Genomic DNA, 24,854 nt, shown 5'->3' with positions numbered 1-24,854 from the left:
AATAAAAAATAAAATAATAAGCTGGCTCTTTGGTATGTTGGCGGTGGTTCAGGCAGGTATGCTGTCTTCCTAAAGAGTGCAACTAAAATTGTGCAGTCTATATCTTCCATTTTCTGTAGCGTGAAATTACACAGTCCTGCTAACACAATTAAGTGTCATCTGATGTTGTTTGTCCTTCAGAGGCAGGAGTGAATTTGTAATTAAAATCAAAGTTGTGAATATGACTTTTATGTCCTGCCACTTGCTATTTGGTAGAAATTATCTATCTTTTTAAGATTTCTCATGATTCAGAATTCATTACGAAAAATAACAAAATTCTTGTATTCTTGTCTTGTCATGTTCTGTCCCCACCCTCCTGCCTCCTTGCCTTGAAATCTGTTGTCTAGCCGGACGTGTATCCAGGTAACTGCTGGGCTTTCAAGGGATCGGAGGGGTATCTTGTCATTAGACTTTCCATGAAGATCTATCCAACTGCCTTTACGATGGAACACATACCAAAAACACTTTCACCATCAGGAAATATCACCAGTGCTCCTAGGAACTTCTCAGTATATGTAAGTCTTCCTAAACTTAAGTGAAGTTTGTAAACGTAAAGAATATTTGTGATGCATGTCTTGAAAAATAAACAGCTTGAAAGAGAACAGCTAAGAAGAGAAACGGATGTTTGTCATTGCTCTTAGAATTGCTTGTGTTCTTGATGAGCTTTGAGACCTAGAAGTAAGCGCTAAAACTAATTTGGGGGGAGTTGTATTTGCTTTGTCTTGCTTGTGTAACAAGTTCCTTTGGAGGGAGATGATGATTTAAATGATGTATTTAGTTGTTTCATACACCTTCATCTGTCCTCCCCTTCCCAATTTTAGCTCTTCACTGTATTTATAATGCATCTTATTTTTTTTTAAATAGATCTTTCTTAGGCTATACAACTGCAGTAATAAGAGTCATCTGCAAACATCTGATTCTTGGCTTCTGTCTTGTTTATAACCATGATGTTCTCTCATTCTTGTTTGTCCTGAACACTTTATATTTTACACTACAATAGTGGTTCTGCTGTAGAAATTAAGGGGGGTGACTAAAAACTTGAAAACATAGCACAGGTATTTGCAATGTAGGAAACTCCAATGTGCAGCCATGCCTGAACTAGCATTAAGTTGCGCAGGAAACACTCTGATCCTGGTTTGATAGACTTCTGGGTGCAGCTTGTTGATACTCAGTAATGTAGATACACTTTTAGCTTTTTTTTCCTTTAAAATCAACATTAAAACAAAATCTTCATCTTATTGTTACAGGGTTTAGATGATGAATATCAAGAAGAAGGTGTACTCCTAGGACAGTACGTCTACGATCAAGAAGGAGAGCCACTGCAGATGTTTCCAGTGATGGTGAGTCTGGGTGATGGGATTTGAATTGTCAGGTACAGTAGTGCCAGTGAAGAAAAGGGCCTTGTTCTCTGTTGTGCATTGTAAAAACAGAGGTAGAAAGTATCTGCCTGTCTACATCAATCTGTGATCTGAGTAGATGAGAAGGGAGGAAAAGTTTGTGCCATCTGGACACAAATGGTGTGAAGATAATAAACTTATGAAGAGAAAAAAGAAAAGATAAACTTACTTCACACTTCTAACTCGATTAATAAACAAGCAGTTGCAAGGCAAAGGAAGTTGTTTTTTAAAGTGGTATAAATTTTCCAAGGCATAATTTAATTATTAATAGAAGTTTGTAGTTGCAGGAAGCAGCTTCAGTTGTATGTGTTCATCGTAGAAACCTAACTCTGTTTTGTGTGTTTGCTTTTTCCTTCTCTAGGAGAACAGTAACAATGTATTCCAAATAGTGGAACTGAGAATTCTCTCTAATTGGGGACATGCTGAATATACGTGTCTTTATCGGTTCAGAGTGCATGGGAAACCTGCCGAATAATCTACACTACAGCTTGGGCTGCTTTGTTGTACATTTTGTTCTCAATTTGTATATACCGGAAAGCCTAGAACACTGGAATCTTTAAAGGACAAGGATGCAAGATATATACTACGGAATTACCAATCCTCTGATAAAGGCAGAAGACTGTCAGCAGAAATGTATAAAATAAAATTTATTTGCTCATGCTCAGCTTGTAATAGCCAGTTAGCTTCATATTTTTGTGTCCATGCTGAGAGAAATAATGCATGCAAACTACTCTGGTTCTTAAAGCGCAGTTAGCAAACAGGTGATATACCTATTTTATTACAAATGAATGTATAGGGTTTTTAAAAAGAATAAAAACCACACTTTTCTGCAACTAGGATCTTTTTTTTTTTTTTTTTTTTTTTAATTCAGGACTCAACTGCATCTTTGTTAGCTTGGCACCATAAGACAAATAATGTAGTACACTTTGAACACCGCCTGCGGCTAAAGGTGTCCTTCAGTTGACCTTTTTTGTCCTTCTGCAGGATCCAAAAGGGCTTATTCAATAAATGTTGACTACATAATAAATATTACTATCAGGGAAAGTTAACACAACCAAAACTAGTTTAAACACCAGCGACTGAGAATGCTTTACTGCAACTTGTGGCCATGAATTGTTCTAAAAGTCAGGGATAACTTAAAATTACTTTAAGGGTTTTTACCATGGCAACTTGATTAGTTTAACTGCTGTATACTGTTTACTAAGCAATTTAGGAGGCTTATCAGCTCTTGTACGAGCAGTACATCCATCAAGGCTGATTTGGAACTAAGCCTAGAGAAGAAAAATCTTAATTTGTCAAAAAATATCTTTATAATAATTCCTTAATCTGGTTTATTTTATAGTCAGTAAATGTTGTGCTGTGATAATGCAGGATGTGGGAAATACAACTGAAGTAGAGCTCATTATTTAACATGCACAAGACAGAGTTATGCTCAGTGCTGCTGTATTGGGATATATGGGTATTCTTGAGATCCTCCCCTGAAATTTGAAGATGAGAGTGGTGTCTCAGTCTTGTGCCATTTCCATGTAGAATGTGCTGAGACTGCTTTAGGGCCGGCCTCCTTTAGGATTGCTACTTTGGAAGATCCTTTTCAGAAAAGACTCCTAAAATGCACTTGTGTGCAGAATTTTTATCTTGCTATTACAACGCATTTTATAGTAACCTGTGAACTGTTAACACACTGAACTGCTGACTGGTTTTCTGAATAGAGCTATATGTATGTTGCACAACAGTCCTCGAATGTTTAAAGTCTCTGCGTGAAGAACTTTTTTTTCACTTGAGCTAGAGACAGAACCTATGGCCTATGCAGAGGAGTTAGATTACACATGTACAGGTGTTTTCATATTCTATGTTACATATTTAAAATTAGAATTATCCTGTATAAATTGAAATTAGGTAGCTAGGGTGGGAATATTTTGGATAACACTAACTTATTTTTAAAAAAGCAAGATAGGACTTTGTGCAATGTATTTTTGTAAATGCTTTTCAAATCGTCTGTTACTTTGCTGCCTCCAAAACTGACAAGATGCTATTGAAATGTTTAAATAAAGAGTTTTAATTTTTGAAAGTGCATGTAATATTTGAAATAAGAAATAAAGATTCTTTTTCTGTATTTTTCCATGACCCGTTTAAATAGCTAAGGAGGACAGATGAGACTGAGCCTTACCAGGAGGCTGAAAGACCTTTTGCCCTTCGCTGTGCGGGGCAGGGGGATACCCGGATGGCTTTAGTTTTATAATTACAATTAATGTAGGAGGGCTGTGTGATGTCAGGCAGCACGGGCACCTTAGGCTGAAGGTGTAGTTATCACTGCAGCATTCCTGGTGGGCAAGACTGGAGCGGGGAGGTTCTGGCAGCTGAAAAAAAAAGACTGAAAATACTTTTTAGCAGGCCTGTCCCGCAGTAAATCACCTTCCCTATGCCCCCTGCCCTTCCCTCCCCGGGAGCCCAGAGCCAGCCCCTCCCCGCCCCGCCCTCTGGCGCCGCTCCGCGCAGCCGCGCCTTTTGCCCCTCGCCGGCCGCCGTCGCAGTGGGCGGAAGCCGGGCAGCGGAGTCGCGACGCCGCTCCGGGCGTGCGTGCGCATGCGCCCTCCCTTCCCTTCACCCCCCCCGCCTCCTCCGCGTCGATGGCGGCGGCGATTATGGCGGCGGAGCAGGAAGCTGCGAAAGGCGGCGGCAGGAACCGCGGCGGCGTGCAGCGCGTGGAGGGCAAGCTGCGCGCCAGCGTCGAGAAGGGCGACTACTACGAGGCGCACCAGATGTACCGCACGCTCTTCTTCAGGTACGGCCCGGCCCGCCCTGCCCCTCCCCCGCCCGGCCTTCCAGAGCCTTCCCACGCACCCTACCCTGCTGCCGCCCGCCGCGCCCACGCCGCCTCCGCATTGGTCGGAGCCGCTGCCTGTCTCCGCTTCCCGCCCTCTCATTGGTCCGCGGGAGGGGCGGGGCGGGGCGGGCAGCCGTGTGGCAGGTTAGGCTGAGAGGCCTGAGGGGGCCCGGCCCGCGCTCAGGGGCAGCGGCGCCGCCGGGCCGGGGGGCGCTGAGGGGGCGCTGAGGGCCTGGCCCCGGCCCCACGGGCACGGCCACGGCCACCGGAGGTGCCCCAAAACAGCCGCGGGGCTCCGCCGGTCACCTCCGACAGAGCCCGGTTACAGCTCTCCCCGTCAGCGCGGTGCTCGTGCTCACGGCCGTGACGAGGGGAGCAGGCCCGGGCGCTCATCCCGCAGCCCCCCGGTGTCACGGCCCCTCACAGCGAGACGGGGACGGGCCCGTGGGTGTCCTCACAGCAGGAGCCAGCCCCTGGGGACAGAGTCCTCGGTGTGTCATCAGCAGGGCCAGAGTCCTGGCGCCCTGTCCTTGCTGCGTTGGCCGCTTACGCTGCCAGCATGGGGGGGCTGCCCTGCTGCCCGCACTCAGCACCGTTAAATGAAGGCAGTCGTGTGCTGCGGCACCCTTCTGGTGGGGTCAGCGAGGGCACCGTCACAGTCTTAAGACTTAAATTGCGTTGGAGAATAAATCTGAAACAAAGCGTGGCCTGTTTCATAGGAGGGATTATGCGATGCAGTGGCTGCAGTGGGGGAGATGGCTTGGCTCAGCAGGTCACTTCTCATCCAGTGTTCTCAGTGTATTAGCTCACATGCTTTGCTTAAGCCTCACTGAATTAATTTGGAATCAAAGTTACAGTCTTTTCCATTTTAAATGCAGGAGAAAGAAGGTGCCCAGTTAAATGGAAAGGTGGTATTTGCGTAGCTAGGAAAGCATTTCCTTCCAGGCAAAAAGATGTAATGGGACTGTGGAACTTGTTGGGAAAGTCACTGAGGCCAGGAAAGAGTCCAGATAGCCTTGTCTGGCCTCTGTAAAACGTGTTACATGTAAAGTTTTCTCGAAAGATTAGCACAGAGTGAGGCGACTGCAACTGCGGAATTGGACTGGGGATACCCTGTGCTTGTTCACCGTAAACAAAACCAGCCGGTAAAATACCAGTCTGCTCTGTCATGAAGTGCAAGTTAAACTTGAAATCCTGACTCGGTTCCAAACGTCATAAGCCAAAATGTGTTTGAGGCTGGCAGGGTGTTACTGCTTGGTTCTAAATGCCATTTAGATCAACGTAATTAATATTTATTAAAAATTCTTTGTAGTAAAAGTTCTTTCCAAAAATCCCAGCACTTTTAATAATTATATATATTTTAAAAGTTAACGTATTTTATATAGTAAAACTGTTGACAGTTTCTTTTGGTGTTGGCTGTAATAAGTCCCAGATTAGGAGCTCCTAAATTACTCTGGGAATCTAATGAAAATGAATTTGTGGAAGTGGAATCCAGTGTGAGATTTGGAGTTAAAATGTAGGAGCAAACGTGGATGTGAGGCCAGCTGTAAAGGTGCTGGAGCCGCCGAGCTGCTTGCCTGATGTGGGAAGCACTCGCTGTGGTGATCACAAATCTGAACTGCTGAGGGTGCTCACTCTGACAGCCCCACTGCCATGCCATCCGTGCTGACCGCGTTGCTCACCCGTTTGGACAGACCTGGGTGGTGTGCGAGGTGGTGAGCGGGGCAGGAGGACTCTGCCTCCTCCCTCGTTCACTGTCAGATCCGATTTTACCAGTAGGACTTGTTCCCAGGAATGTCACCCTGTGACAGGAACCTCACGTGCAGCACCAGGACACTGGGGAGCTACCAAGCGCTCCGTTTCCCTGCAGGCAGTGCCCCCCTTGCCTGGCGCTGCCCTGGCCCTCGGGAGCAGGAGGGTGGAAGCAGGGGCCCAGCACAACCAGCTGTTGGCACAGAGGAAGAGCTGCAGGTGCTGAAGCCGTGCGGTAGAATCGGTGCCTTATCTTTGACCTGAGCACACTGCCCGCTGTTACTGACTAGTCAGGAAATGTGCGTTTTGAGAGGCAGCTGAGAGAAATGGGAATTGGGAGCTACGTCTGCTGCCACTCCTCAACCACTTTTATAGGAAATGCCAAATTTCTGATCTAGAGATGTGACTGTCCAAGACCTTCAGTTGCCTGTAGTGGTGACGTGCAGCAGGCTGTAATCACCGTGCCGTGTTAACAGGTTCCTGTTCTTGATGTGACTGTTGGGACCAAATTCTGTCCTGCTTCATTTCTTGGTTAACTCCCAGCAGAGGAAGGCAGAAGCTGCAGCAGGTGCATCCCAAAGCATTGCATTTAAGAGAACACTGTCACATGTTGCATGGTAAATCTTGCCGGCCACTCGTCTCTTTCTAGAGACCACCAGAGGAACCGGCTTCCTTGGTTCAGCAAAGGGCCTGCGTGTGGCTGCTGTCCCCTTGCCAGCAGCAGAAGTGGCGGTCAGAGGCGTAGAAGGGCAGGAAGCAGAGCTCGGGGAGGAGGCTGGAGTCACTTTGTATTCCTTACGCTGTCACTGTGCCTGCTTTCCGTGTAGTAAAAGCTGTGCGACAGTCTGAGCTGCGCTTAACAGCTGGGGTTAATGCCTTGACATCTTTTGCTTAGGTGAACTTCTGGAATCATTTGTGCCTTGCTTCAGCCCAGATCAGTTTGGGAGCTCGGTTTTCATCCTTACGCTATTTGCTCGTATTCCATCCAGTCACAGGCAGAAACCAAATCACAGCAGCAGCTACAGGAACGTCATTATTGAAACTAATCTGATTTAAAAATGAATGTCTTGCTGCCTTTGTTTTAAATGTCACTGCTCTTTAATCCTTTAAATGCAGTTCATTTAAGCATACACCACTTTGGTGTTGTTTTCAGGTATATGTCACAAGGAAAACACCCAGAAGCGAGAGAGTTAATGTATTCAGGGGCTCTGCTGTTCTTCAGCCACAACCAGGTATGTCAGTGCTCTTGCATGGGGGTCGGGAGGGGTTATTGAAAGATTTTATAGGGTGAGCACTGAATCCTCAGTGGCAAATGTTTGGGCTAATTGCTTGGTGATCTTTTGCTTTGTCTCTTTGTTGAGCTGTTCTCCACAAAGAAGGATTATTCCAAGCTGGGACACAAAGTAGAAGTGTTTGTGAGCATCCAAACATGATCTTAACCAAGTGTTTGTTTTGCTTTCCTGAAGGCTTCTCTCAGATGCCATTGAGTTACTGTAGACTTTTGTAAGGGAGGATTGAAATTTGATATCTGCCTTAGCTGTAGCTGCTGATAACAACATTAATATGCCTCTGACAGAATTCTGTTGGAGGAACAAAACTTTTCTTGATGTTTTCTCTACTGCTATGTTCATTACTACCGGTATGCATCTATTTTGTAGCAAAACAGTGCTGCTGATCTGTCCATGCTGGTTTTGGAGTCTTTGGAGAAATCGGATGCAAAAGTAACAGACGACCTTTTAGGTAAGGTGGTCTTTGCTCTTGCTTTGGTGGTGTTTAGGTATGTTTTCACCTCACAGGGGCTGTTAAGTCTTGAAACCTGCAATCCTTTCTGTTTGTCGTCCCACATGGCTAGGGCATGGAGATAAACTGAGGGAAAATTTTATTAGAGGATAATGGGTTCCTGGTAACTGACAATGCCATGAGCAAGGGGACATGCTTAGAATAAACATCACTGTCTTACGGCATCCTCCGTTCTGCAATGCAAGGGTAATGTTTTGTCTGCCCAGTCACTCGTGTCTCCAGGGCTTTGGTGGATGGTACTTGCCCACCCTGGCAGTGTGGTGGTGTGCGCAGTGAATCAGCCCTTCACAAAGAAATCTTTCTGCTCTGACTCTGAGATTAGGTAAGCAGGGAGTTCAGGAAGACCCTAAAAGCTGCGTGGCCAGACAATTGCTGCTGCATGGGCAAACTGCTCCTCTTAACAACTGCGGCTGGAGACAGAAGGGACAGAGGCTGCTCTTTGCTCCCTTAGACAAACTCTAACATTTTTGTATCCCACCTCGGACTTCTGATGGTCCTTTTCCAACCTACAGACTGTCCCTCGCAGCTGCCTCATCAATGGCAAGCGCTCCTGTAACCTGAAATCCGTCGTCCCCTTTGGGACTGTGCAACACTCTGGGATCCCTGCACCAAACTGTGAAGGAGGGGAGCTGTCACCAGCTCTCTGCAAGGCCCAGCCTTTGGCAGTGGAGGGATCATTGCTGGCTAGTGGATGTGGGATTGACGTGATGTATGCAATGTATTTGCTGAAGTTCAGTGTCGTGGTTTTAGGTTTAACATGTTTCACAGAGACTGAGAAGGGAGCTTACAGACAAAACAGCACTGTATCTTAAGTGTTGTACATTAGGGATGCTCTAGAAGCAGCAGATCATCCATCCTATTTCTCTTAATGCTAAATATTTTTGAATGTTATTGCTTCTAGAAAACTTGGCTAAATTGTTTAGTTTAATGGATCCAAACTCTCCTGAAAGAGTGGCTTTTGTATCCAGAGCACTGAAGTGGTCTAGCGGAGGATCAGGAAAACTCGGCCATCCCAAATTACACCAGTTACTAGCAATTACCCTCTGGAAAGGTAAGCAAAATTAAACTGTTGGTTTTTTTTTTCTTTCTGTGTTTTGTTTTGAAAACATTGAAAGTATGATATTATAGGAGACCTACTTTGGAAATAATCTACAGAAGCTGAGATGACAATGTTCTGCTCTTACCTGATTTTTGGAATAACTTCAGTTTAATGTTACTAACAGAAAAATTAGGCCTGTGGCTCTATGTTAGTGCAAAGTCCCAAACAGCTGCTGGTAAAGCTCTCTGCCAGAGGAAGGTTGATTCTTTGGACACTGAGGTAGTTTGATTAAGAGTCATTAGAAGGAAAATTGTTGGGGAGCAAGGCTGTTGTGTTGTTTTGTTTTGAAATCCTGGATAAACCCGAGAAAGATAAAAATACAGCACACAACACAGTCCTTGGATCTGCAGTTAGGTACTTTGGAGATGTTGAACAGCAGGCATTTCAGAATGAATGCTGTTGTATTAGATTTATTTGGGATTGTGAAATGGGATGTCAAATAAGCTAACATGCACTAAATAATTATTTTAATTGTAGTTGATAGTCAGTTTTTAAAATCTTTTGTTTAATACATACAAAGGTGAATGAGAACAGTTCTATAAATGCCAGCTCTCCTCTGGTTTCCTGTGAACTAAAACCAGTGCAGGCTTACTTAATGAACTTAGTAAGTGAACTTAGTTCACTTACTTTAAATTTTCCTGTAGCTGTAATTGATGATCATGGCTTTGTGTAATAGTCCAATGGTCACCATTCCAGCTTATTGCCTTTTGGTGTGCCATATGAAACCCTGTAGCTGTTCTGGTGGGACTGATGTTGGTTTCTGATGGCTGCTGCCAGCCAGAAAGGGAAGATTTTCCTCAGTGTTAAAAGTTAAAAGCTGAGATGTGATTAGGATAAGAAACGGTTGCATCCTGAAAGTAAAAAATCCACATTTCGTAGGTGTCTGCTTGCCATTCTTTTGAAGATCAAAGTGCACATTTTCTTAGTCTCTAGTTTTTGTGATCCATTAGAAATGCTGAGATCTTTCAAGCAAAGCTTTACATTCCAAAAAGAGAAGCTTTCCCGTTTTGATTTGTCATCACATTGGTTTTGCATGATACTTAGCTTCAAGTTAAGTTCTAACAAACCATTTCCATTTTTTGCACCTTTTTTTCTGCATAATTGCTGTTCTCTTCAGCACATGGAAGCAGTTTTAATTTTGGTAGCAAGAGTGGGCTAGGCTAAAAATAGGAGATGCCTTCTTTCTGTGCACTTCAAATGAAAGATGCTGAAGGTGCAGTCGGGCTCCGTGGTACACATGCTGTGATACAGAGTTGCTGGATTTCTTTCCTAAGTGCTGCTGACAGCACATGAAATGTCTGCGTGCTGTTAGACAAAAGGCTGCGACCACAGCTCAAGCTGCTTGTCCCAGCGGTAGCCATGCTTTGTGGTGGCATTCCATGAATTATACTTCAATAGCACTTACCCCAATGCATTTAGGATGGCGTATTTGTTACCCCCTTTATAAGTTGTCTGTAATTTACATAGGAAAATGCTGTCTCTTTGCTAGTTGTCTTGTTTACATACCTTGTGTGTAGCTCTCTTTCTAGCTGTCGTGTGCAAGCTTAACAAATGTGTTTTTGTGTTCAGCTGTGATGAACTGATTTCTTAAAAGCCATTTTCTTTTTCCTTTTGTAGAGCAAAACTATAGTGAATCTCGGTATCACTTCTTGCACTCCACAGATGGCGAAGGCTGTGCAAATATGCTAGTAGAATACTCCTCGTCCAGAGGCTATCGCAGTGAGGTGGACATGTTTGTAGCACAGGCAGTCCTACAGTAGGTGTTACAATTTTTTAACTGTTTTGCTGAGATGACGCTGTGTTTGAGGCCAATCTGATTAATCACAAGAACTGTAGGATAACTGCGCATCTTTTCTAAAGCAGCTGTGAAACTGGCCAGAGGTTCCAAAACTCACTTTGTGTGGTAACAATAGAAAAGCATCTTAACACTGGCGTGTTGAAGGGGTGAGAGTGGGGTAAAATGTACGAAGGTCCAAGCTTTCAGTGTAATCTGTTTGACCTTGGAAGCACAAGTCTTTCTTCTTGTTTACACTGCTTTATGCCGAGTTAGGACTTATCCTAGACGGTCTTACCAAGGCTGGCACTAAGCAGGCTCTGTATTTACATTTGGCACAGTACTTGCTCTCGGCCTCGTTGTCCTGAGATAATTAACATTGGTTAACCCTGGTTTATGAGCAGCATAAACCGATGGTTTAACAGAGTTGCTGGTGGCTTTCATTTACTTTAAGCATTTATTTTGTAGGAGGTGGGAATGCAAGCTATTACATGCCTTCGCAGAGCTCATGCACAATGAAGGCTGACAAAGCCAATTTTACCGAGTTTAATCAGTTGATGGCTTTCTTCAGTCAGGGAAAGCAGCTCACGGAGGAGTCTGAGGAGGAGGTGGGGACAGGACTGTGCAGCAGGGAGTCAGGAGAGAGTAGGTGTCGGGGGAGAGGGAGGAGGTGAGAGCAAGTCTGTCTCATTTGGCAGCCTTCAGCTGTCATGCAGATCTGTCCTGCTTTCCATAGCTGGTTGCTATAGATTGCAGCGATGTTGAGTGGCAGAAAATCCTTTATATAGGTCCACTGTATGCAGAGCTCAAACAGTTATATGGGTCTTTGTTTGGGGGGGAAGAAATTCTGGGGAGAGGTTACAGGTAAGGGATTATTTTTCCAGTGTTTAGACAGAAGCACTGCTACATCCTTTACTGGTCTATATCTCAAATACCATACTAAATCCTCTTATGTAGCAGTTTGTAGTCTAATACAAATAATTGCAGTTCCTTGCTCAGCACTAAGGCACAAGAGCCCTATGCCCTGCACATCCGAGGGTACAGATGTGGAGCCTGTGACCAAGACTGAGACTGCTCGTGGCAGCCTTCCAAGTGCTTGCTGACAACGTTTGTCCCAGATAAAGTCTCTGAGGCCTCTGGGACTTGCAGAGATTGCCAGTTAAATTAACGGACCTGAGGAAAGATCTGATCAGTCTGGGAAATCAATCTAACTCATGACAAATGGCTGAGGGAGCCAAAGTGCAGCTTTAGTATGAGACTTAGAGATGTGTATTAAACCCATCAGCATTCCTGATGCCATGTTAGTTTGAGTTGGCACTAAGGGAATGACTGAGTTATCGGACAGTGACAGATAGGTAATGAAAGGAGATGTGTTTGGGAGGGGATGGGGCCAGAGGGAGGTCTTTAACTAGGTTTTTACCTCAGCATCATAAACTCTGGAACAATAAATGTGATGTCATGTTTAATTAGAATCATGCATTAGCCAGTCTTTCTCTGTTTTGATTTAATTGATGCTGTCTTTGAGACACCTGTGCTGTATAAAATCTGCTTAGATCTTGGTTAAACTCGTTCTATTAATATTTAATGTCAGTTCCCCTTGTAACCCACTTACTCCATAGTGTAATTTAGTAGAAATTTTCCCCTTACTCGGTTGATTTCCAAACAGTTGCCAAAGTTGTGCATTTGTACCAGCTGCAGTAGTTGCCATCAGTGTGAGCCTGAGAGGGCTTCAGTGCACAATTAAAGTAGAAGTTGTCGAATGCTTGGCTTTCCTTTTCTTTCTGCAGGTGAAATTTCTTTGCCTTTTATTTTTAACTTTCCCTGTTCTGTTTTCCTTTTGCAGATTTCTCTGCTTAAAAAATAAGACCAGCGCATCAGTTGTTTTTACAACATACACACAGAAACACCCTTCAATAGAAAAGGGTCCTCCCTTTGTTCAACCACTGCTAAACTTCATCTGGTTCCTGTTACTGGCCGTCGATGGGTACAGTCTGATTTTTCTCACTTTCTTCTTACTTTCCTTTTCAGTGGTTACAAAGATCACATTTTTGGTTGTTTCCTTTCTAGGGGAAAACTAACAGTATTTACAGTATTGTGTGAACAGTATCAACCGTCACTGAAAAGAGATCCCATGTATAATGAGGTGAGTTACCAGTGACTACAAGCAGGATTTAACCTACAGCATTAAGGAGCAGCTGACTGTCGCCTGCTCCGTGACTTTGCAAACCACGCAGGTCACAGCTTGCGTAATCTGAGACAGCCACCAAAGGGCACTGGCTTTAAGCATTTCCTCTAAGCAGTGAGATGCTGGTAGAAATTCATACAGTGCTTGTTTTATATTTGACAAGTGTGTTTTAGGAGTGCAAATGGAAAGCCATGAATGTGTAATGCAGGGCATTTTAATTTTCCTTGATGCCTTATTTCAGAAGTAGGGGTTTTGAATATAGCTTGTAGATAGAAGTCAGTGAGCTAGCTCATGTGGTATGCGTGCTGCCTGTGGCGTTTCCACCTGTAAATGAGGTAGCTGACTTTGTTCTCCACCTTGTGTTGTTTCAGTACCTAGATAGAATAGGACAGCTTTTCTTCGGTGTGCCGCCCAAGCAGACATCGTCCTACGGAGGATTACTAGGTAAGGTGTACGTCAGCAGCTGTTTATACAGACAGCCCGGCTTTTCAGAGCTGCACGTTACATAAAACAGGTGTGCTGGAAGCAGATCATCTATTCTGATAAGTTGTTTTTTTCATAGCCTGTAGAACCAATCACTACTATAGAATACATGATTAATTGTTGCATGTGAAATTAATTTGGTGATGCTGGTAGACTTTTCCTCTTTGAGACAGGGAGAAGCCTGCAAATGATCTTACGGTTAGTGTCTGATGCTCTGGTATAACTTCAGAATGTAAAGGAACATCTTATTTGTGTTCAAGCTTTATTTCCTCAGACTTCAGTAGCTGATTTTCCTAAAGTACAGTCTGTGGTTTTGGTAGAGCTCTAATCAGTGCTGATGTAAAACAGATGCTCCCAGAGCATTCGTTTATGAAATGCTGACACTGGTACTGGCTTTCTACAAGGAATTATAAGGAACAGAGAAAGCATACAACCTTGGGTGTTTTTTTACCAGTGTACTCTCCAAGAAGGAATACTATCAAAATACAGCTTCCCAGATCAACTAATTACTAATGGGAACTGGGTTACAATTGAAGTTTTTGAGATGAGAATATAAAACTGGCAAGGTTGAATGTCCTGTATTCTATTCTAGGAAATCTTTTAAACAGTCTGATGGGAACTGGAGAAGATGATGACACAGAAGATGGTCAGGAAGATAGCAGTCCTATCGAACTCGACTGAATATTTTTGTCATTGGGTGCCGTGTAAATCTGATGATTCGATGACTCCAAAGACAGTTTTGGAATTGAATCCTGCAGTTGTTTCTTGGTGCCTAAAAGGGCTCCTCCGGTCTTTTAGAAATGGTTGCTGAAATGTTTATAATGTTCGGTCTATATTATTTATGTAAAAAAAAAAAAAAAAAAGAAACCAACAAAGAGTAGCCAAGAGAACCAATCGGAGCAATTGTTAGCAGGTTTCCGATACAGCGGCTGGTGACTTTGATTAAACTATAGTCTTCTACGGTTTCTGATGCAGTATTCCCTTTTGCACAATAACTCAATAAAGCAAAACTATGGGTCTTCTACTTCACGGCCTGCCCAATACCATCTCTGTTACAGGAAAGCCTCCTTGACCTCTGCCACCTCTGAGGACCATCTCAAGAGGCAGGGTGAGTTACTGAATAATTTACTTGCGAGGCTGGTGCCAAAAGTACTGCGCGATGAGCCAAGCAGTATGATACGAGCTGCACATCCAAGAGACAATGATCCCAGGAACTCGCTTCCACTGCAGCGAGTAGCAGACACGCCAGTCGTGCTGCCTTCCAGGCTGCCTAGGAGCTGGCACTGGCTGAGCCCACGCCTGGGTTTAGCTGATACTTTCTGAAAAGCACAAGATTGAATTGCTCTTGAGTAAAAGCTGATCAGTGGAAACCAGGTAGTTGGCTTCCACATGGATCTCTTGCCTAGGTATTAAAATTTGGCATCCAAAATACCTCCTCTGCCTCCTGGCTCTACTCCTTTGGAACAGATTCTTTTTCAGTGTAAGTTCACCACCAAACGTAAAAGTGAATTGCCACAAACAGCGTATGCATTTAACCTGCAGCTACATGTAAAGAAAAGGGATACTGCAGAACTTTTGGTTCTTTATGATATATTTATTTTTCTTGGGTGATTGATTCATTTAACACTTCATGTAAAAAGAATAAATCAATAAATAATGGAGTAACTTCAACCCCAACGGTAGGCATAGCAATTCTACATCTCCTCCTCTTTGATGCAGCACAGCGGATGTCAGTGGTACAGTGAATGGATGAAGTGGGGAAACGCTTTATTTTTTCATGATGAAAATAAGAAGGCTTAGATTAATAAACAGCAATCATGCATGGGGGAGGGAGGGATTAATACAAATTTATTGACTGTAAGGAAAAAAAAAAAAGGCATTGAAAGGCAGACTTTGTGTTAATTGTGAAGTCTCAAATAAACACTTTATACCAGGATCTGCGGTAGTGCTGCTTTCTGAGGGTTTTACAAGCAGAGATCTTACTTTCCTTGCTGTTTCCTCCCCCGCCCTGCATTTGACTGTGGGTCCTGTAAAGGCATAATTTTGGCAGGAACTGTCTGTGACAGGCGCAGATTGCTTTGGTTTGCAACCTTTGCTCCTGCTCAGCAGTGTCTGCACGGTCACTCTTTTGCCCTAAGCCTGGACCAAGCGTGGTGATGCCCCTGCCCTGACTGGGGAGTACTTGCCCCACACTAGGGCTGCTGCTATGGGAATGTAATAAATGCTCTCAGACAGAGCAGGCAAGAGCCCAGCAAAGCCAGGTTATTTCATTGCCGGTGTCTGGGTGCGGCTCAAGGTGTCCATGGGTGTCCAGCAGCAGTGGCCACATATGTGGCTCTAAGTGACTTTTATATATACATATATTTTATATATATATATATATGTACATGTACATAATACACAATTTAGACAGCCTTCTGCATATGTAATTTATCATTAAATAATTGTCATAGTAATTATAATACCCAGTATATGAGTCAATTTTACACACACACACCCTTACTTATTTGTCACGCACACATGATCTTTCTAGCTCCCTAAAACCACAAACAAACAGCCTGGCCTGGCTTTTCCCTATTACTAACGTGCCTTACTTTTTACGAGAAAAAAAATTATAAATAACTGTACTTTTTTGTAAACCATATATACATATACACACACAGAGTGCTATGTATGTGTGTGTACATATGTTTCTATGCATGTGTGTACATACGTTTCTATGCACTATACTTAGTTTCAATTACATAGAACAATGCATGTTTATAACTTTATAAATTTTATATATAATTATAAAACAAACACCCAGGTGCATGCTTTTCATTAAAAATTAATAAATTTAGTTATAAAAAGGCTATAGCACCAGCTATAGATGAACAGGCAATGTATGTATGTACACGTGTGAGATAGATATATATCTATTTGTAAATTAAATTAGATTTCTATAAACATATATTTTAATAGATGCATAAAGCCATGCATGCATATGTTCTAACAAACTATAATATATATACATACACACAAAAAATCTGTTTTGCACACAGCATCCTATAACATGAAATGGGGTTTATATCTGTGTGCCTGGGTAGGCTCAGTAAAATATATTTTCTGTGTGTATGCATACATCAAATAAAAATGTATCATGGCTCACTATACAGTACAGCTCTGTATGCACACGGACGCTGTGTTAGATGTGTGTTATATAACACAGTTATTTCACACATCCGCCCACCCCAGCCCACCCCCTCGGGCAGCCCCAGTGGGCCACGTGGTGCTGTGGGTGCCCAGCGCTCTACCAGCACCTTTCACACCTCGCCTCGTGGTTGGAGGCTCAGGGTTTGGTTTGAAGCCCCCATCTTACCTCTCCCGCAGAGCCAGCACGACACTGCCACCCATCTGACATCATAATTTATTGGTGCGAATGACATTTAGTACCACAGTTGTCTTACCAGTGACATAACAAACGTACACAGCCCATGAGATGGGTTCGGTTACAAACACCAACGTAAGGAACGCGTCGGACAGATCAGTGTCTCGGTCTGTTACTCAATGGATGCAGAAAAACATTTTTTCAGGTAAAAATTCAGCACGTTGTGTGCAGGTCCCAGCCCAATCGCCACGAACGCGTCGCCCCCCCACCCGCAGCAGTTACAGTGCTCAAAACATTGCTGAAATGTCACTTCAAGCAGCTTTTTTATCTTCAGGAAAAAATTAACCAAAAAAAAATAATTAAGGGATGAATTGGGGGAAAAAAAGTGCAACAACCAGTTTGCAGAAGCACCGTGTCAGCAGCCAGCAGGGCTGAAGGGAGGCGCCTGCACCCAGGCTGGGCACAACCCAGCCTAAAGCTCAACCCCAACCAACCTGGCCCCAAAAAGACAGCGACAGCCCAGCCAGGGGGTGAGAAGCCTCTGTTGGAAACTAGCCCAGAGACAGCATCACCACCACTTAGGAGGTGTGACACCCACCCACACCTGATTTATTTATAGTTTACCTCTACGGCAGCGGGAGGATCAGTCATCTAGCAACATTTACACGCCATGAGACCACGCAAGCCAAACTTGGGCTCCGTTTCCACCCAAGCTGCCCAGGAGGCGCATGCCCAAGGTCCCCGCGGTGCCTCCAGCCCAGACCATGAGCAGGCACGGCCCCCGCTACCTCCCCGCCGGGGCCTCCGCCCGCACGGGCACTGAGGAAGTGGCCACGGTGACAGCGGTGGTGGCTTCCAGAGGACGGGTGGGCTCAGCTGGGAAGGGCGGTGCTCCCCTGTCCCTTCTGGGGAAGCAGGAGGAGTTTCACCTTGGCACAAACTGGGATGGAAGGGTGGAAGCGGCTGGGGCACTGCATGGGAAGTACTGTCCATGGGGAGGAACACAGGGACAAACTTACTACCAGGAGTTGATTTAAGCTGCTCTGAGCTCTGGCACTTCTTCGTGTTTTAAGGGTCCGGAGGATGTGGGTGAGCAGGACACACGTCGTTGCCTTCTCACATGGTTTGGTCACCTCCAAACTCCCCTGCCAGGCAATGGCTGCAGCTTCCTACATTTAAAGACAATGTTTTCTCTCCTTCATTAGGGTCACGCTTCACATCCCGTTAGGATATCAGCATCTCAGAGACTCACGGTGTCCCCTAGAAAATGGCTGGCTGGGAGCCAGGGCAGCAGGAGGAGCAGGCGGATGCCCCCAGCAGCAGCGGGGCCAAGGCTGACCCAGCCGAAGCCCTCTGGTGAGCCTGGGCCTTGGCTGAGCTCTGCCACCAGAGCAGGTGGCTCGGCCCTGGGGCTGCATCTCCTGCAGAACTGAAGCAGCACTGAGCCACAGGGGAAGAAAAGCAGCTTACCATCAACCCCACCACCCAGCAGCACCTCAGAGAGGGCGTTTGAGTGGGCAGGAGGGATGGAGCACATCCTCTTGTCCCCCAAAACAGTCACCACTTGCCACAGGGAACCATTTTGGGTTTTTGCACTGGCCACGGACCAAATTGTCCAGAAAAAGCCCCGTACCCATGAGATGTGCCACCAAAACTCCTCGTCACCCCATGGTGGGGCACCCCTTCCAGCCAGCACGGTCCTCGAGGCAGGTACCTACTGCAGGAGGCACCCAAATCAGCTGCACGTGGACACGAGGTGCAAGGGGGAGCCATGGAAACAAATTTCAGGTTGGATCAGCATCTGTCACATTTCGCTGCTGCCCTTCTTGGCTTCCAACATGATCAAGTGAATGATGAAGGGAAAGGGAAGTATTATTATTATTATTACTGTTATTATTATTAATAATTATTTTTAACATTTCAAATAAAACCATGTTGTGTTGTAAACAGAAGCTCATTCTTCAGGTCTGACCAGCCAGTCCCATCTAAGGTTTATGCTTGAAATGGGCTTCCACTGAAACAAACAAAAAAACAACAGAGAAAACAAAGTTAAAGCCAGGAGCATCAGGAGCACAACAAGCCCAGCTCTGCGGGCAGACCTCGTGCTGCTGATGCTCTTTGGGTCTGATTATCCTCATAACTGGGTGACCGATTGTGCTTACAGTACTGCGGACATCACCACAGGGTGAGGAGGAGGGAAGCAGCAGGACACCACCCTCCTCCTCCAGAGGTGAGCCTCACAGAGGCTGCTCACACCGCATGCAAGGGAGCAGCCACAGGCATCACATCCCTGACCCTTCTCCATCCATCCCTTCCTCTAACAAGTGAGAAATAAATGGGAGGAGGCTGTTCTCCAGACCTCGTGAGCACACACCTGCGTATTCCTGAGGCAGCATGGGCCTGCTTATAACCTTCTGGAAGGTGGTGATCCACTCCAGCTGGTCGTCCTCTGTCTCACAGGCAAAGAGGAATTTCCTGTCCGGGGTGACGATGGTGATGCCGTGCTGCCAGTGATTTCCCTGCGTGGATGGCGGGAGCCCTTCCAGGACTTTGTAGCTGTTTTCCTTGCTCCCAATGAACACCTCCCCTCTTGCAAAGGCATCCTAGAAGACGGGAGCAGTGAGGCAGGATACAGAAGAGCCATCTCATGGGCTTGCTATGCATGTGGCCAGAAGTGCAAAGTGCAGCAGCCAAGCACCAAAAACACCAGTGGTCCCATGGAGACCCCACCAGCAGCACCCAGGACTCAGGACATGTCGCCATCAGCCCAATCCCCCCAAGGAATGCATAATCCAGATGCAGAAAAATCTGCACTTGGTGAGGGTTGCTCAAGCATTCTGTTGAGGGTCAGCCTGGGCTTTACTGCAGATGATGCCCTGCAGACAGCCCAGGCTCCTTTGTCTTACCAGAGGATCTTTGAAATACATCAGCCTTCGGTCATCCATGGTGAACCACCGCTTCTTGAATCCTTCTGTTTGCTGGAGAGTCAAGAAGTGCCGGATTACACACCAAAATAAGCAGCACCTTTCTCACTGGGCACCACCCAGGGCTTTGGAGTTGTTTTGGGCAGCTTGGAGGACCCAGGCAGGCCAGGGCAATTTGGGAAAGGCAGTTTCTGGGACCAGCTGCACCTGGTGGGCTTGTAGAAATGGCCAGCAATCAGAGAAATGGGGTCGGCTGGTCTGTGATACTTTTGGATTTTTTAACCTTTGCTTCCAAACCCAAAGCTCAGGGGTGAAATGCTCATTAATGTGATTACAGCGTTACGGCTTCACCTCTCCAGTGAGGGTGACTCTGTTCCACCAGCAGACCTTTCTCCACCCAGTACAGAGAAAGCCTTGGTGTTGGGGGTATTGCAGAAACATTTATACCCTACCTTTGGCCCCGTTTTCTCCATGTATCCTTCTTTCAGGTAGTTTCTAGAAAGCTTTGGCACCAGCTGGAACAACCCAAACAGGAGAGAAAAAAAGAGCGTGGCATCAGCTGGAGGGGGCAGGGGGGAACTGGGCAGCTGTGAGGGTCCCTGGACAGGGGAAAGCCCCAGCTGAGCCCACCCAAGTGCTTTGTCACGATCTCATGGGCACCCAAACCTTCTCACTGACCACTGGACAAAGCAGTAACTTTATTAAAGCTTCTGAAGAAGGAGATGGGTTTATTTGTTGGGTTTTGTTGTCGATTCTATGCAGATGAGCCAGCCACCTGTACCACAGCAGACCAGTAAGGCTCTCTCCTTTTGGTTTTTATGATTTTCCCTGTAGAACTTTTTGTCTGAAAATGGTCCGAAGCCCCTTACACCAAAATAATGGTAATTGCACAGCACACACTGAAGGATAGAGCACTACTCCCAAGCTTTCCTCTTTTTTAACAAGATGATAAAAATGAGTAGGAAAAAAAAAACATGCAGGAAAACTCACATCAGCGTCGCTGGCTCCAGGGAACGCCACTTGTAAGTAATGAAAACGTGCTGCCCGGATGGCATTGAACCAATCCACAATTTCCTAATAACAAGAAAGAAAAAGAACAGCGAGTCATAGTCTGCACATAACAAAATGATATGATCCTGCTGCATTTCAGCTCTCCCAGCACTTTGTCCCAAGTGACAAGAGTGCAGTTTAGTGGCAGCCCTCAAAAAAAAAAAAAAAAAAAAAAAAAAAAACCCTCTGCCCCATGGAGAGCACGGTGAGGTGCCCAGGTTGTACAGAGGATGAGGATTACGAGCCATCACCTCTGAACAAACAAACTCCAACAATGGGTATTGACCCTTCACGTGCCATAGCCACTGCCCAAGCATCATTTTTCTGTAAACGATGCTTGCAGGGCTCAGAAAACTGGTAGCACTTCTCATCCCAGCTCCCCGTCTGCTTAAGTAGCGCTTGTGGGAGGGGGAAGGTCAGCAGAGGAAAACCCAGCTGGTGGCTTGAAATGATATTTCAGGTGACTCAGGAGCCATCGCTTAGGATTAGTGGAGCCCAAAGCAGCGGGGAGCTCCAGGACGAGGAGCAGCAGGACATGCAGGGGGTGCTCTATGGCCCCAACCCCTCCTCCTGGTGCACAAAGAGTTGGTGAAGCCCACCACGGATATGCTGAGCCCAGCAGCAAGCCTGATCCTGGGAACGTGTTTTTTTTTTTTTTTTTTTTTTTTTACCCCCATTGCACCCCTTTTGCTTGCAGGTCCAAAGCCAGCCTGACACCACCACAGCCTGTTCCCCATCACCAGTCCCATCCTTCTGAATGAGGAGCGTGTGAGGAAACTTTCAATGCCTGAATCCTCCCCAGATTCGGAGGCCATAGCAATACAGTTCTGTATTTTGCTAAAAGAGTCACCAAATATCTCTATCCTTGTACTGCAGACCACCAGCCATATCCTTGAGTCCTCTGTGGAAAAGCACAATGATGCTGAAGTCTCAGCCCGATTCCCAGATGCTGTGGCACTTCTTCCTTTCCAGGGAAAAAACCTCCTTCCATTCATTTCCCCTCCAAAATAGCTGTGGTTATGCAGGAGATGGATGCATGGGTTGTTATTAACACGTGTGAAGTGTTCTGTGAGCCAGATGTGATCCTAAGATAACCGACCTTCCAGGTGAGGTTGCTGTAGTGTAGGAAATACCGTAACCAAGTAGAAGTCTGCCTTCAGTAAGATTTAAATTTTTACATACTTAAAAATGATCGAGGGAAAAAAAAAGGCCCTTCTTTGTAATTTTGGAGATCTCAGTTTTAGGGAACTTGAGGTATCTTAAAAATGATCTAATGTAGCAAATAGACATCCTCTAAAAGTTCTGATGTTCTGCTTTGGCTTGTTATCTATTTCAACTTGAAAGGGGAAAAAACATAACAGGACATAAGCAAACAACGTTTTGGAAAACTCTGACCTGCTTGTCTGAGGTTCCACTTACTTATCACTTGCTTTTCTACCTTAAGCAGCTAAGCAGACCCCAGATAGCAGCACAAAGAGGATCAGCAGGAGGAACTGGCTCCTCAAGCTAATGATGACCATAACAGGTTAGAGGTAACGAAAAATAAGCTGTAACGTTAACATGGTGATATTTCATACAGTCACCAGCTGGAAGGTTACTGGATGTCCTGCCTGAGGGTCACCTCCTTGACTGGGATGTGAGGCAGGGCTTCTCCCTGCAGAAAAGCAGAGGACGAAACTCTCATGGACAGCAGACAATCGATTGTTTCTTAGAGAATGAATCACCCATCGCCTCAGCACCTTTCTTTACACAGAACTGTACCTGTCTGCAAAGCCAGGAGGCTCCCTTGCTAAAGGTTTTATGCATTTATAATCATGAACACCACCACAGATTTGGTGAGGATATATCTGATCTGCAAGAACAACTTTAAACTGCTTGGTGGTTTTGGACAGGAAAGTGTTGTCTCATGAGCTCATTAGCAGAGATTCCTTTAACTGATTTATGTCTCTGAGCAAGCAGAGAAAACGAACTCCTGGCAGTACCTTTGCAGATGGCTCTTGCAGGCTCTCAGCTTCTTCCTGATTTGCTGGCAGTGCCACTGCAGACCCAACTTCACATGCCTGATAGTGCCTCTAGCCTCTGTCCTGAACCTGAGCTACCTGCACTGGCAATGCGATCTCAGACTGGATAAAAATACAAATTCTTCTCATCATTCCTCCTGCTCATCAATCCCTGGAGCTCAAGCAACAAACTCCTGCTGTTGCTGAGTGATCCCCCATGCCACCTCTGCCCGTCCTGAAGGCTCCTGGTGCGGCTCTTTGGCATTGGGGAAGAGCACTCAGCTAATTTGTCCAGAAAAGATTCAAAGATAATGGTTTTTACCCTGAAGGGTGGCCTTTCCTGGAGATCCAGCCCACATCTAAGGATGCTAAGGATGACGATAACGTCAGGGATGGCAGCAGCACACGGCAGCTTTGAACTGCACCTGTGTTGGCTTCCAGAAGTCCTGCAGAGGGAGCTTCAGCCCCAGCCAGGAGCTCAGTGCGGTGGGAAATCAGCTTCTGCAGCTTTTCTACGAGCCACGGCGTGCCTGAAGCCCTGCCAGCCTGCCTGCCTTCAACCATCAGAGCAGGTCCTGATGGTACAGTGTATGAGACCTGTAATGCAAACCCCGCTGCTCTCCTCTCCTGCACCTCCCTGCCTCCAGCTCAGGCCATCAAAAGGTCTAGTGGCCTTTAACAAACTAACCCTTCTCCTGGCAAAACAGGCAGAGCTCTGCTAAGGCCTTGTTTGCACTGGAAAATGGTGCCAGGTAGAACCCCTGGACCATTTTTAGTTTAACGGACATGGGGTGTGATGCACACAGCCTTCAGCTGTGCTGCTCTGGCCTAAAGCTTCAGCTGTTGTTGTGGCCTAAAGTGAAAAAGCGAGCTCCTCTGCTCCTCCCGCTCACACACAGGGTGTGCTGCTCTTCATTTCATTTCCAGCAGAGCCACTGTCCATCCCTAGCAGGTGCCTCAGGCTCACCTCAGCTGGCTTGGTCCATGTGGTGGTGGGTAGGTGCTAAGGAAGCCCCCGGCTGCATGGAGCTGCCCCAGCCCCCGGAGCTTTGGGGCAGCAGCAGGGTGACACAGGCTGGCCCTCCAGCCTTGATCCTCTTGGATGCCTCACTCCAGTGAGTTTTTGAGGTTACTACCACAGGGTGCTTGACCTTCTTGCACTCCTCAACCAGCCAAAAGTGCAAAGAAATTTCAAGGAAGTCGAGAGAAATTCAGCTTAGGCATTATCAGATGGCACCAGTGAGCTTCCTGCCCACACACCCCAATGGAGGCAGGAGCAACCGCGTTCAACCCGTGGGAGCAGAAATTCAGACCAGGCAGTCCTGGCTCCAGCAGTGGCCTCAACGTCACAAAACACTCCTTCGAAGAGGGGCCTCGGCTGAAAAATCGTCTTTTTCAATCCAAGATAATTAACAGCAAAATCCCAGCCCTACTGAGCAGACTGCCAGCACCACAGACAGGGGCACAATGGTGGGATTCAGCTTTCACAGAAAAGAGCTCCTTCCTTTCCTTTTATTTCTTGTGCTCGTTCTCAAATCAAGAGCACCTTGGTTTTTGGTGGCACAGCTGGACTGCGGTCTGGAGACAAGTGGCTCTGCTGTGAGCACGGACTGCTTATTGCTAGCAAAGCCAGCTGGCTCCCCCCACCTGGGTGAATGGAGAAGGGGCTGTGCATCCAGACAATTCCACGAATCCTGGGGGACCTGCCGTGCTGGTCCACATGGGATTGCCACCAGAACAGGGTTGTAAACGCCGCATGAACATGATAGCTTTAGGTTTGGGTTTATTGGCCACTCCAGGGCTGCTATTTTTTGGGGAACCCCAAATATTTGGTGGAGGAAAGAGATGAAGATATGCCTGCCAGATGGCATCACAGCAAACTCACCTGGTTCTGCTCTCGGAATGCACACCAGTGCGTGGAGACAAAACCCCAGCCTGCACTGCTGAGTCCAATGGGGCAGTGTGGTGACTCTCAGGTTCTTCTTGGTTGCCCCATGGACAGGTCCCCTCCGACACTCTCCAGGAGGGCTATGATCCTCCTCTCACTGCCCTGACCTCTGTGTCCCACTGTCCTCCTTGTGCAAAGAAATGCCCCAGGCCCCTGAGCCCTCTTCTCCACAGATTTCCATTTTAGAAAGCCCCAAATGCCTCCCACATCCC

At 46.0% G+C, this 24,854-nt stretch overlaps 3 protein-coding genes across 10 annotated transcripts in view; 2 read left to right on the top strand and 1 right to left on the bottom strand.

Annotated features, from left to right (window-relative positions):
• The window catches only part of SUN1 (Sad1 and UNC84 domain containing 1), a 29,050-nt gene extending 26,956 nt beyond the window's left edge, over positions 1 to 2,094 (top strand). For all 8 annotated transcript variants that reach the window (XM_032197399.1, XM_032197400.1, XM_032197398.1 and 5 more), the window contains 3 exons: positions 387 to 554; positions 1,287 to 1,379; positions 1,798 to 2,094. In XM_032197399.1, coding sequence (XP_032053290.1) covers positions 387 to 554; positions 1,287 to 1,379; positions 1,798 to 1,911 — 375 coding nt within the window. In that variant the 3' untranslated portion in view covers positions 1,912 to 2,094. The remainder of the gene's footprint in view (positions 1 to 386; positions 555 to 1,286; positions 1,380 to 1,797) is intronic.
• Positions 2,095 to 4,046: 1,952 nt separating this feature from the next.
• GET4 (guided entry of tail-anchored proteins factor 4) lies at positions 4,047 to 15,289 on the top strand. The gene is made up of 9 exons (XM_032197307.1): positions 4,047 to 4,218; positions 7,166 to 7,244; positions 7,671 to 7,752; positions 8,714 to 8,863; positions 10,529 to 10,667; positions 12,529 to 12,669; positions 12,753 to 12,828; positions 13,242 to 13,314; positions 13,946 to 15,289. Exons 1-9 carry the CDS (start codon positions 4,064 to 4,066, stop codon positions 14,032 to 14,034), a joined length of 984 nt encoding a protein of 327 aa, XP_032053198.1. The 5' UTR covers positions 4,047 to 4,063; the 3' UTR covers positions 14,035 to 15,289.
• Positions 15,290 to 16,742: 1,453 nt separating this feature from the next.
• Positions 16,743 to 24,854, bottom strand: part of ADAP1 (ArfGAP with dual PH domains 1) — a 57,043-nt gene continuing 48,931 nt past the window's right edge. The window contains exons 7-11 of the mRNA XM_032197306.1: positions 20,635 to 20,718; positions 20,097 to 20,159; positions 19,627 to 19,698; positions 19,095 to 19,323; positions 16,743 to 18,734 (exon numbers count right to left, since the gene is read on the bottom strand). Coding sequence (XP_032053197.1) covers positions 18,706 to 18,734; positions 19,095 to 19,323; positions 19,627 to 19,698; positions 20,097 to 20,159; positions 20,635 to 20,718 — 477 coding nt within the window. The 3' untranslated portion in view covers positions 16,743 to 18,705. The remainder of the gene's footprint in view (positions 18,735 to 19,094; positions 19,324 to 19,626; positions 19,699 to 20,096; positions 20,160 to 20,634; positions 20,719 to 24,854) is intronic.

Source organism: Aythya fuligula, chromosome 15 (assembly GCF_009819795.1).
Source record: "Aythya fuligula isolate bAytFul2 chromosome 15, bAytFul2.pri, whole genome shotgun sequence".
Lineage (NCBI taxonomy): Eukaryota > Metazoa > Chordata > Aves > Anseriformes > Anatidae > Aythya > Aythya fuligula.
The sequence above is the reverse complement of the archived record's forward strand: the minus strand, read 5'-3'. Positions and strand labels throughout refer to the sequence as shown.

What these genes read in the sequence shown, in the direction of transcription:
- GET4 (XM_032197307.1), top strand. Translation starts at nt 4,064, where the DNA reads ATGGCGGCGGCGATTATGGCGGCGGAGCAGGAAGCTGCGAAAGGCGGC. An exon ending in CTGTTACTGGCCGTCGATGG is followed by an intron (nt 12,670 to 12,752) that starts GTACAGTCTGAT and finishes TTTCCTTTCTAG; the next exon opens with GGGAAAACTAACAGTATTTA. An exon ending in GTCCTACGGAGGATTACTAG is followed by an intron (nt 13,315 to 13,945) that starts GTAAGGTGTACG and finishes ATTCTATTCTAG; the next exon opens with GAAATCTTTTAAACAGTCTG.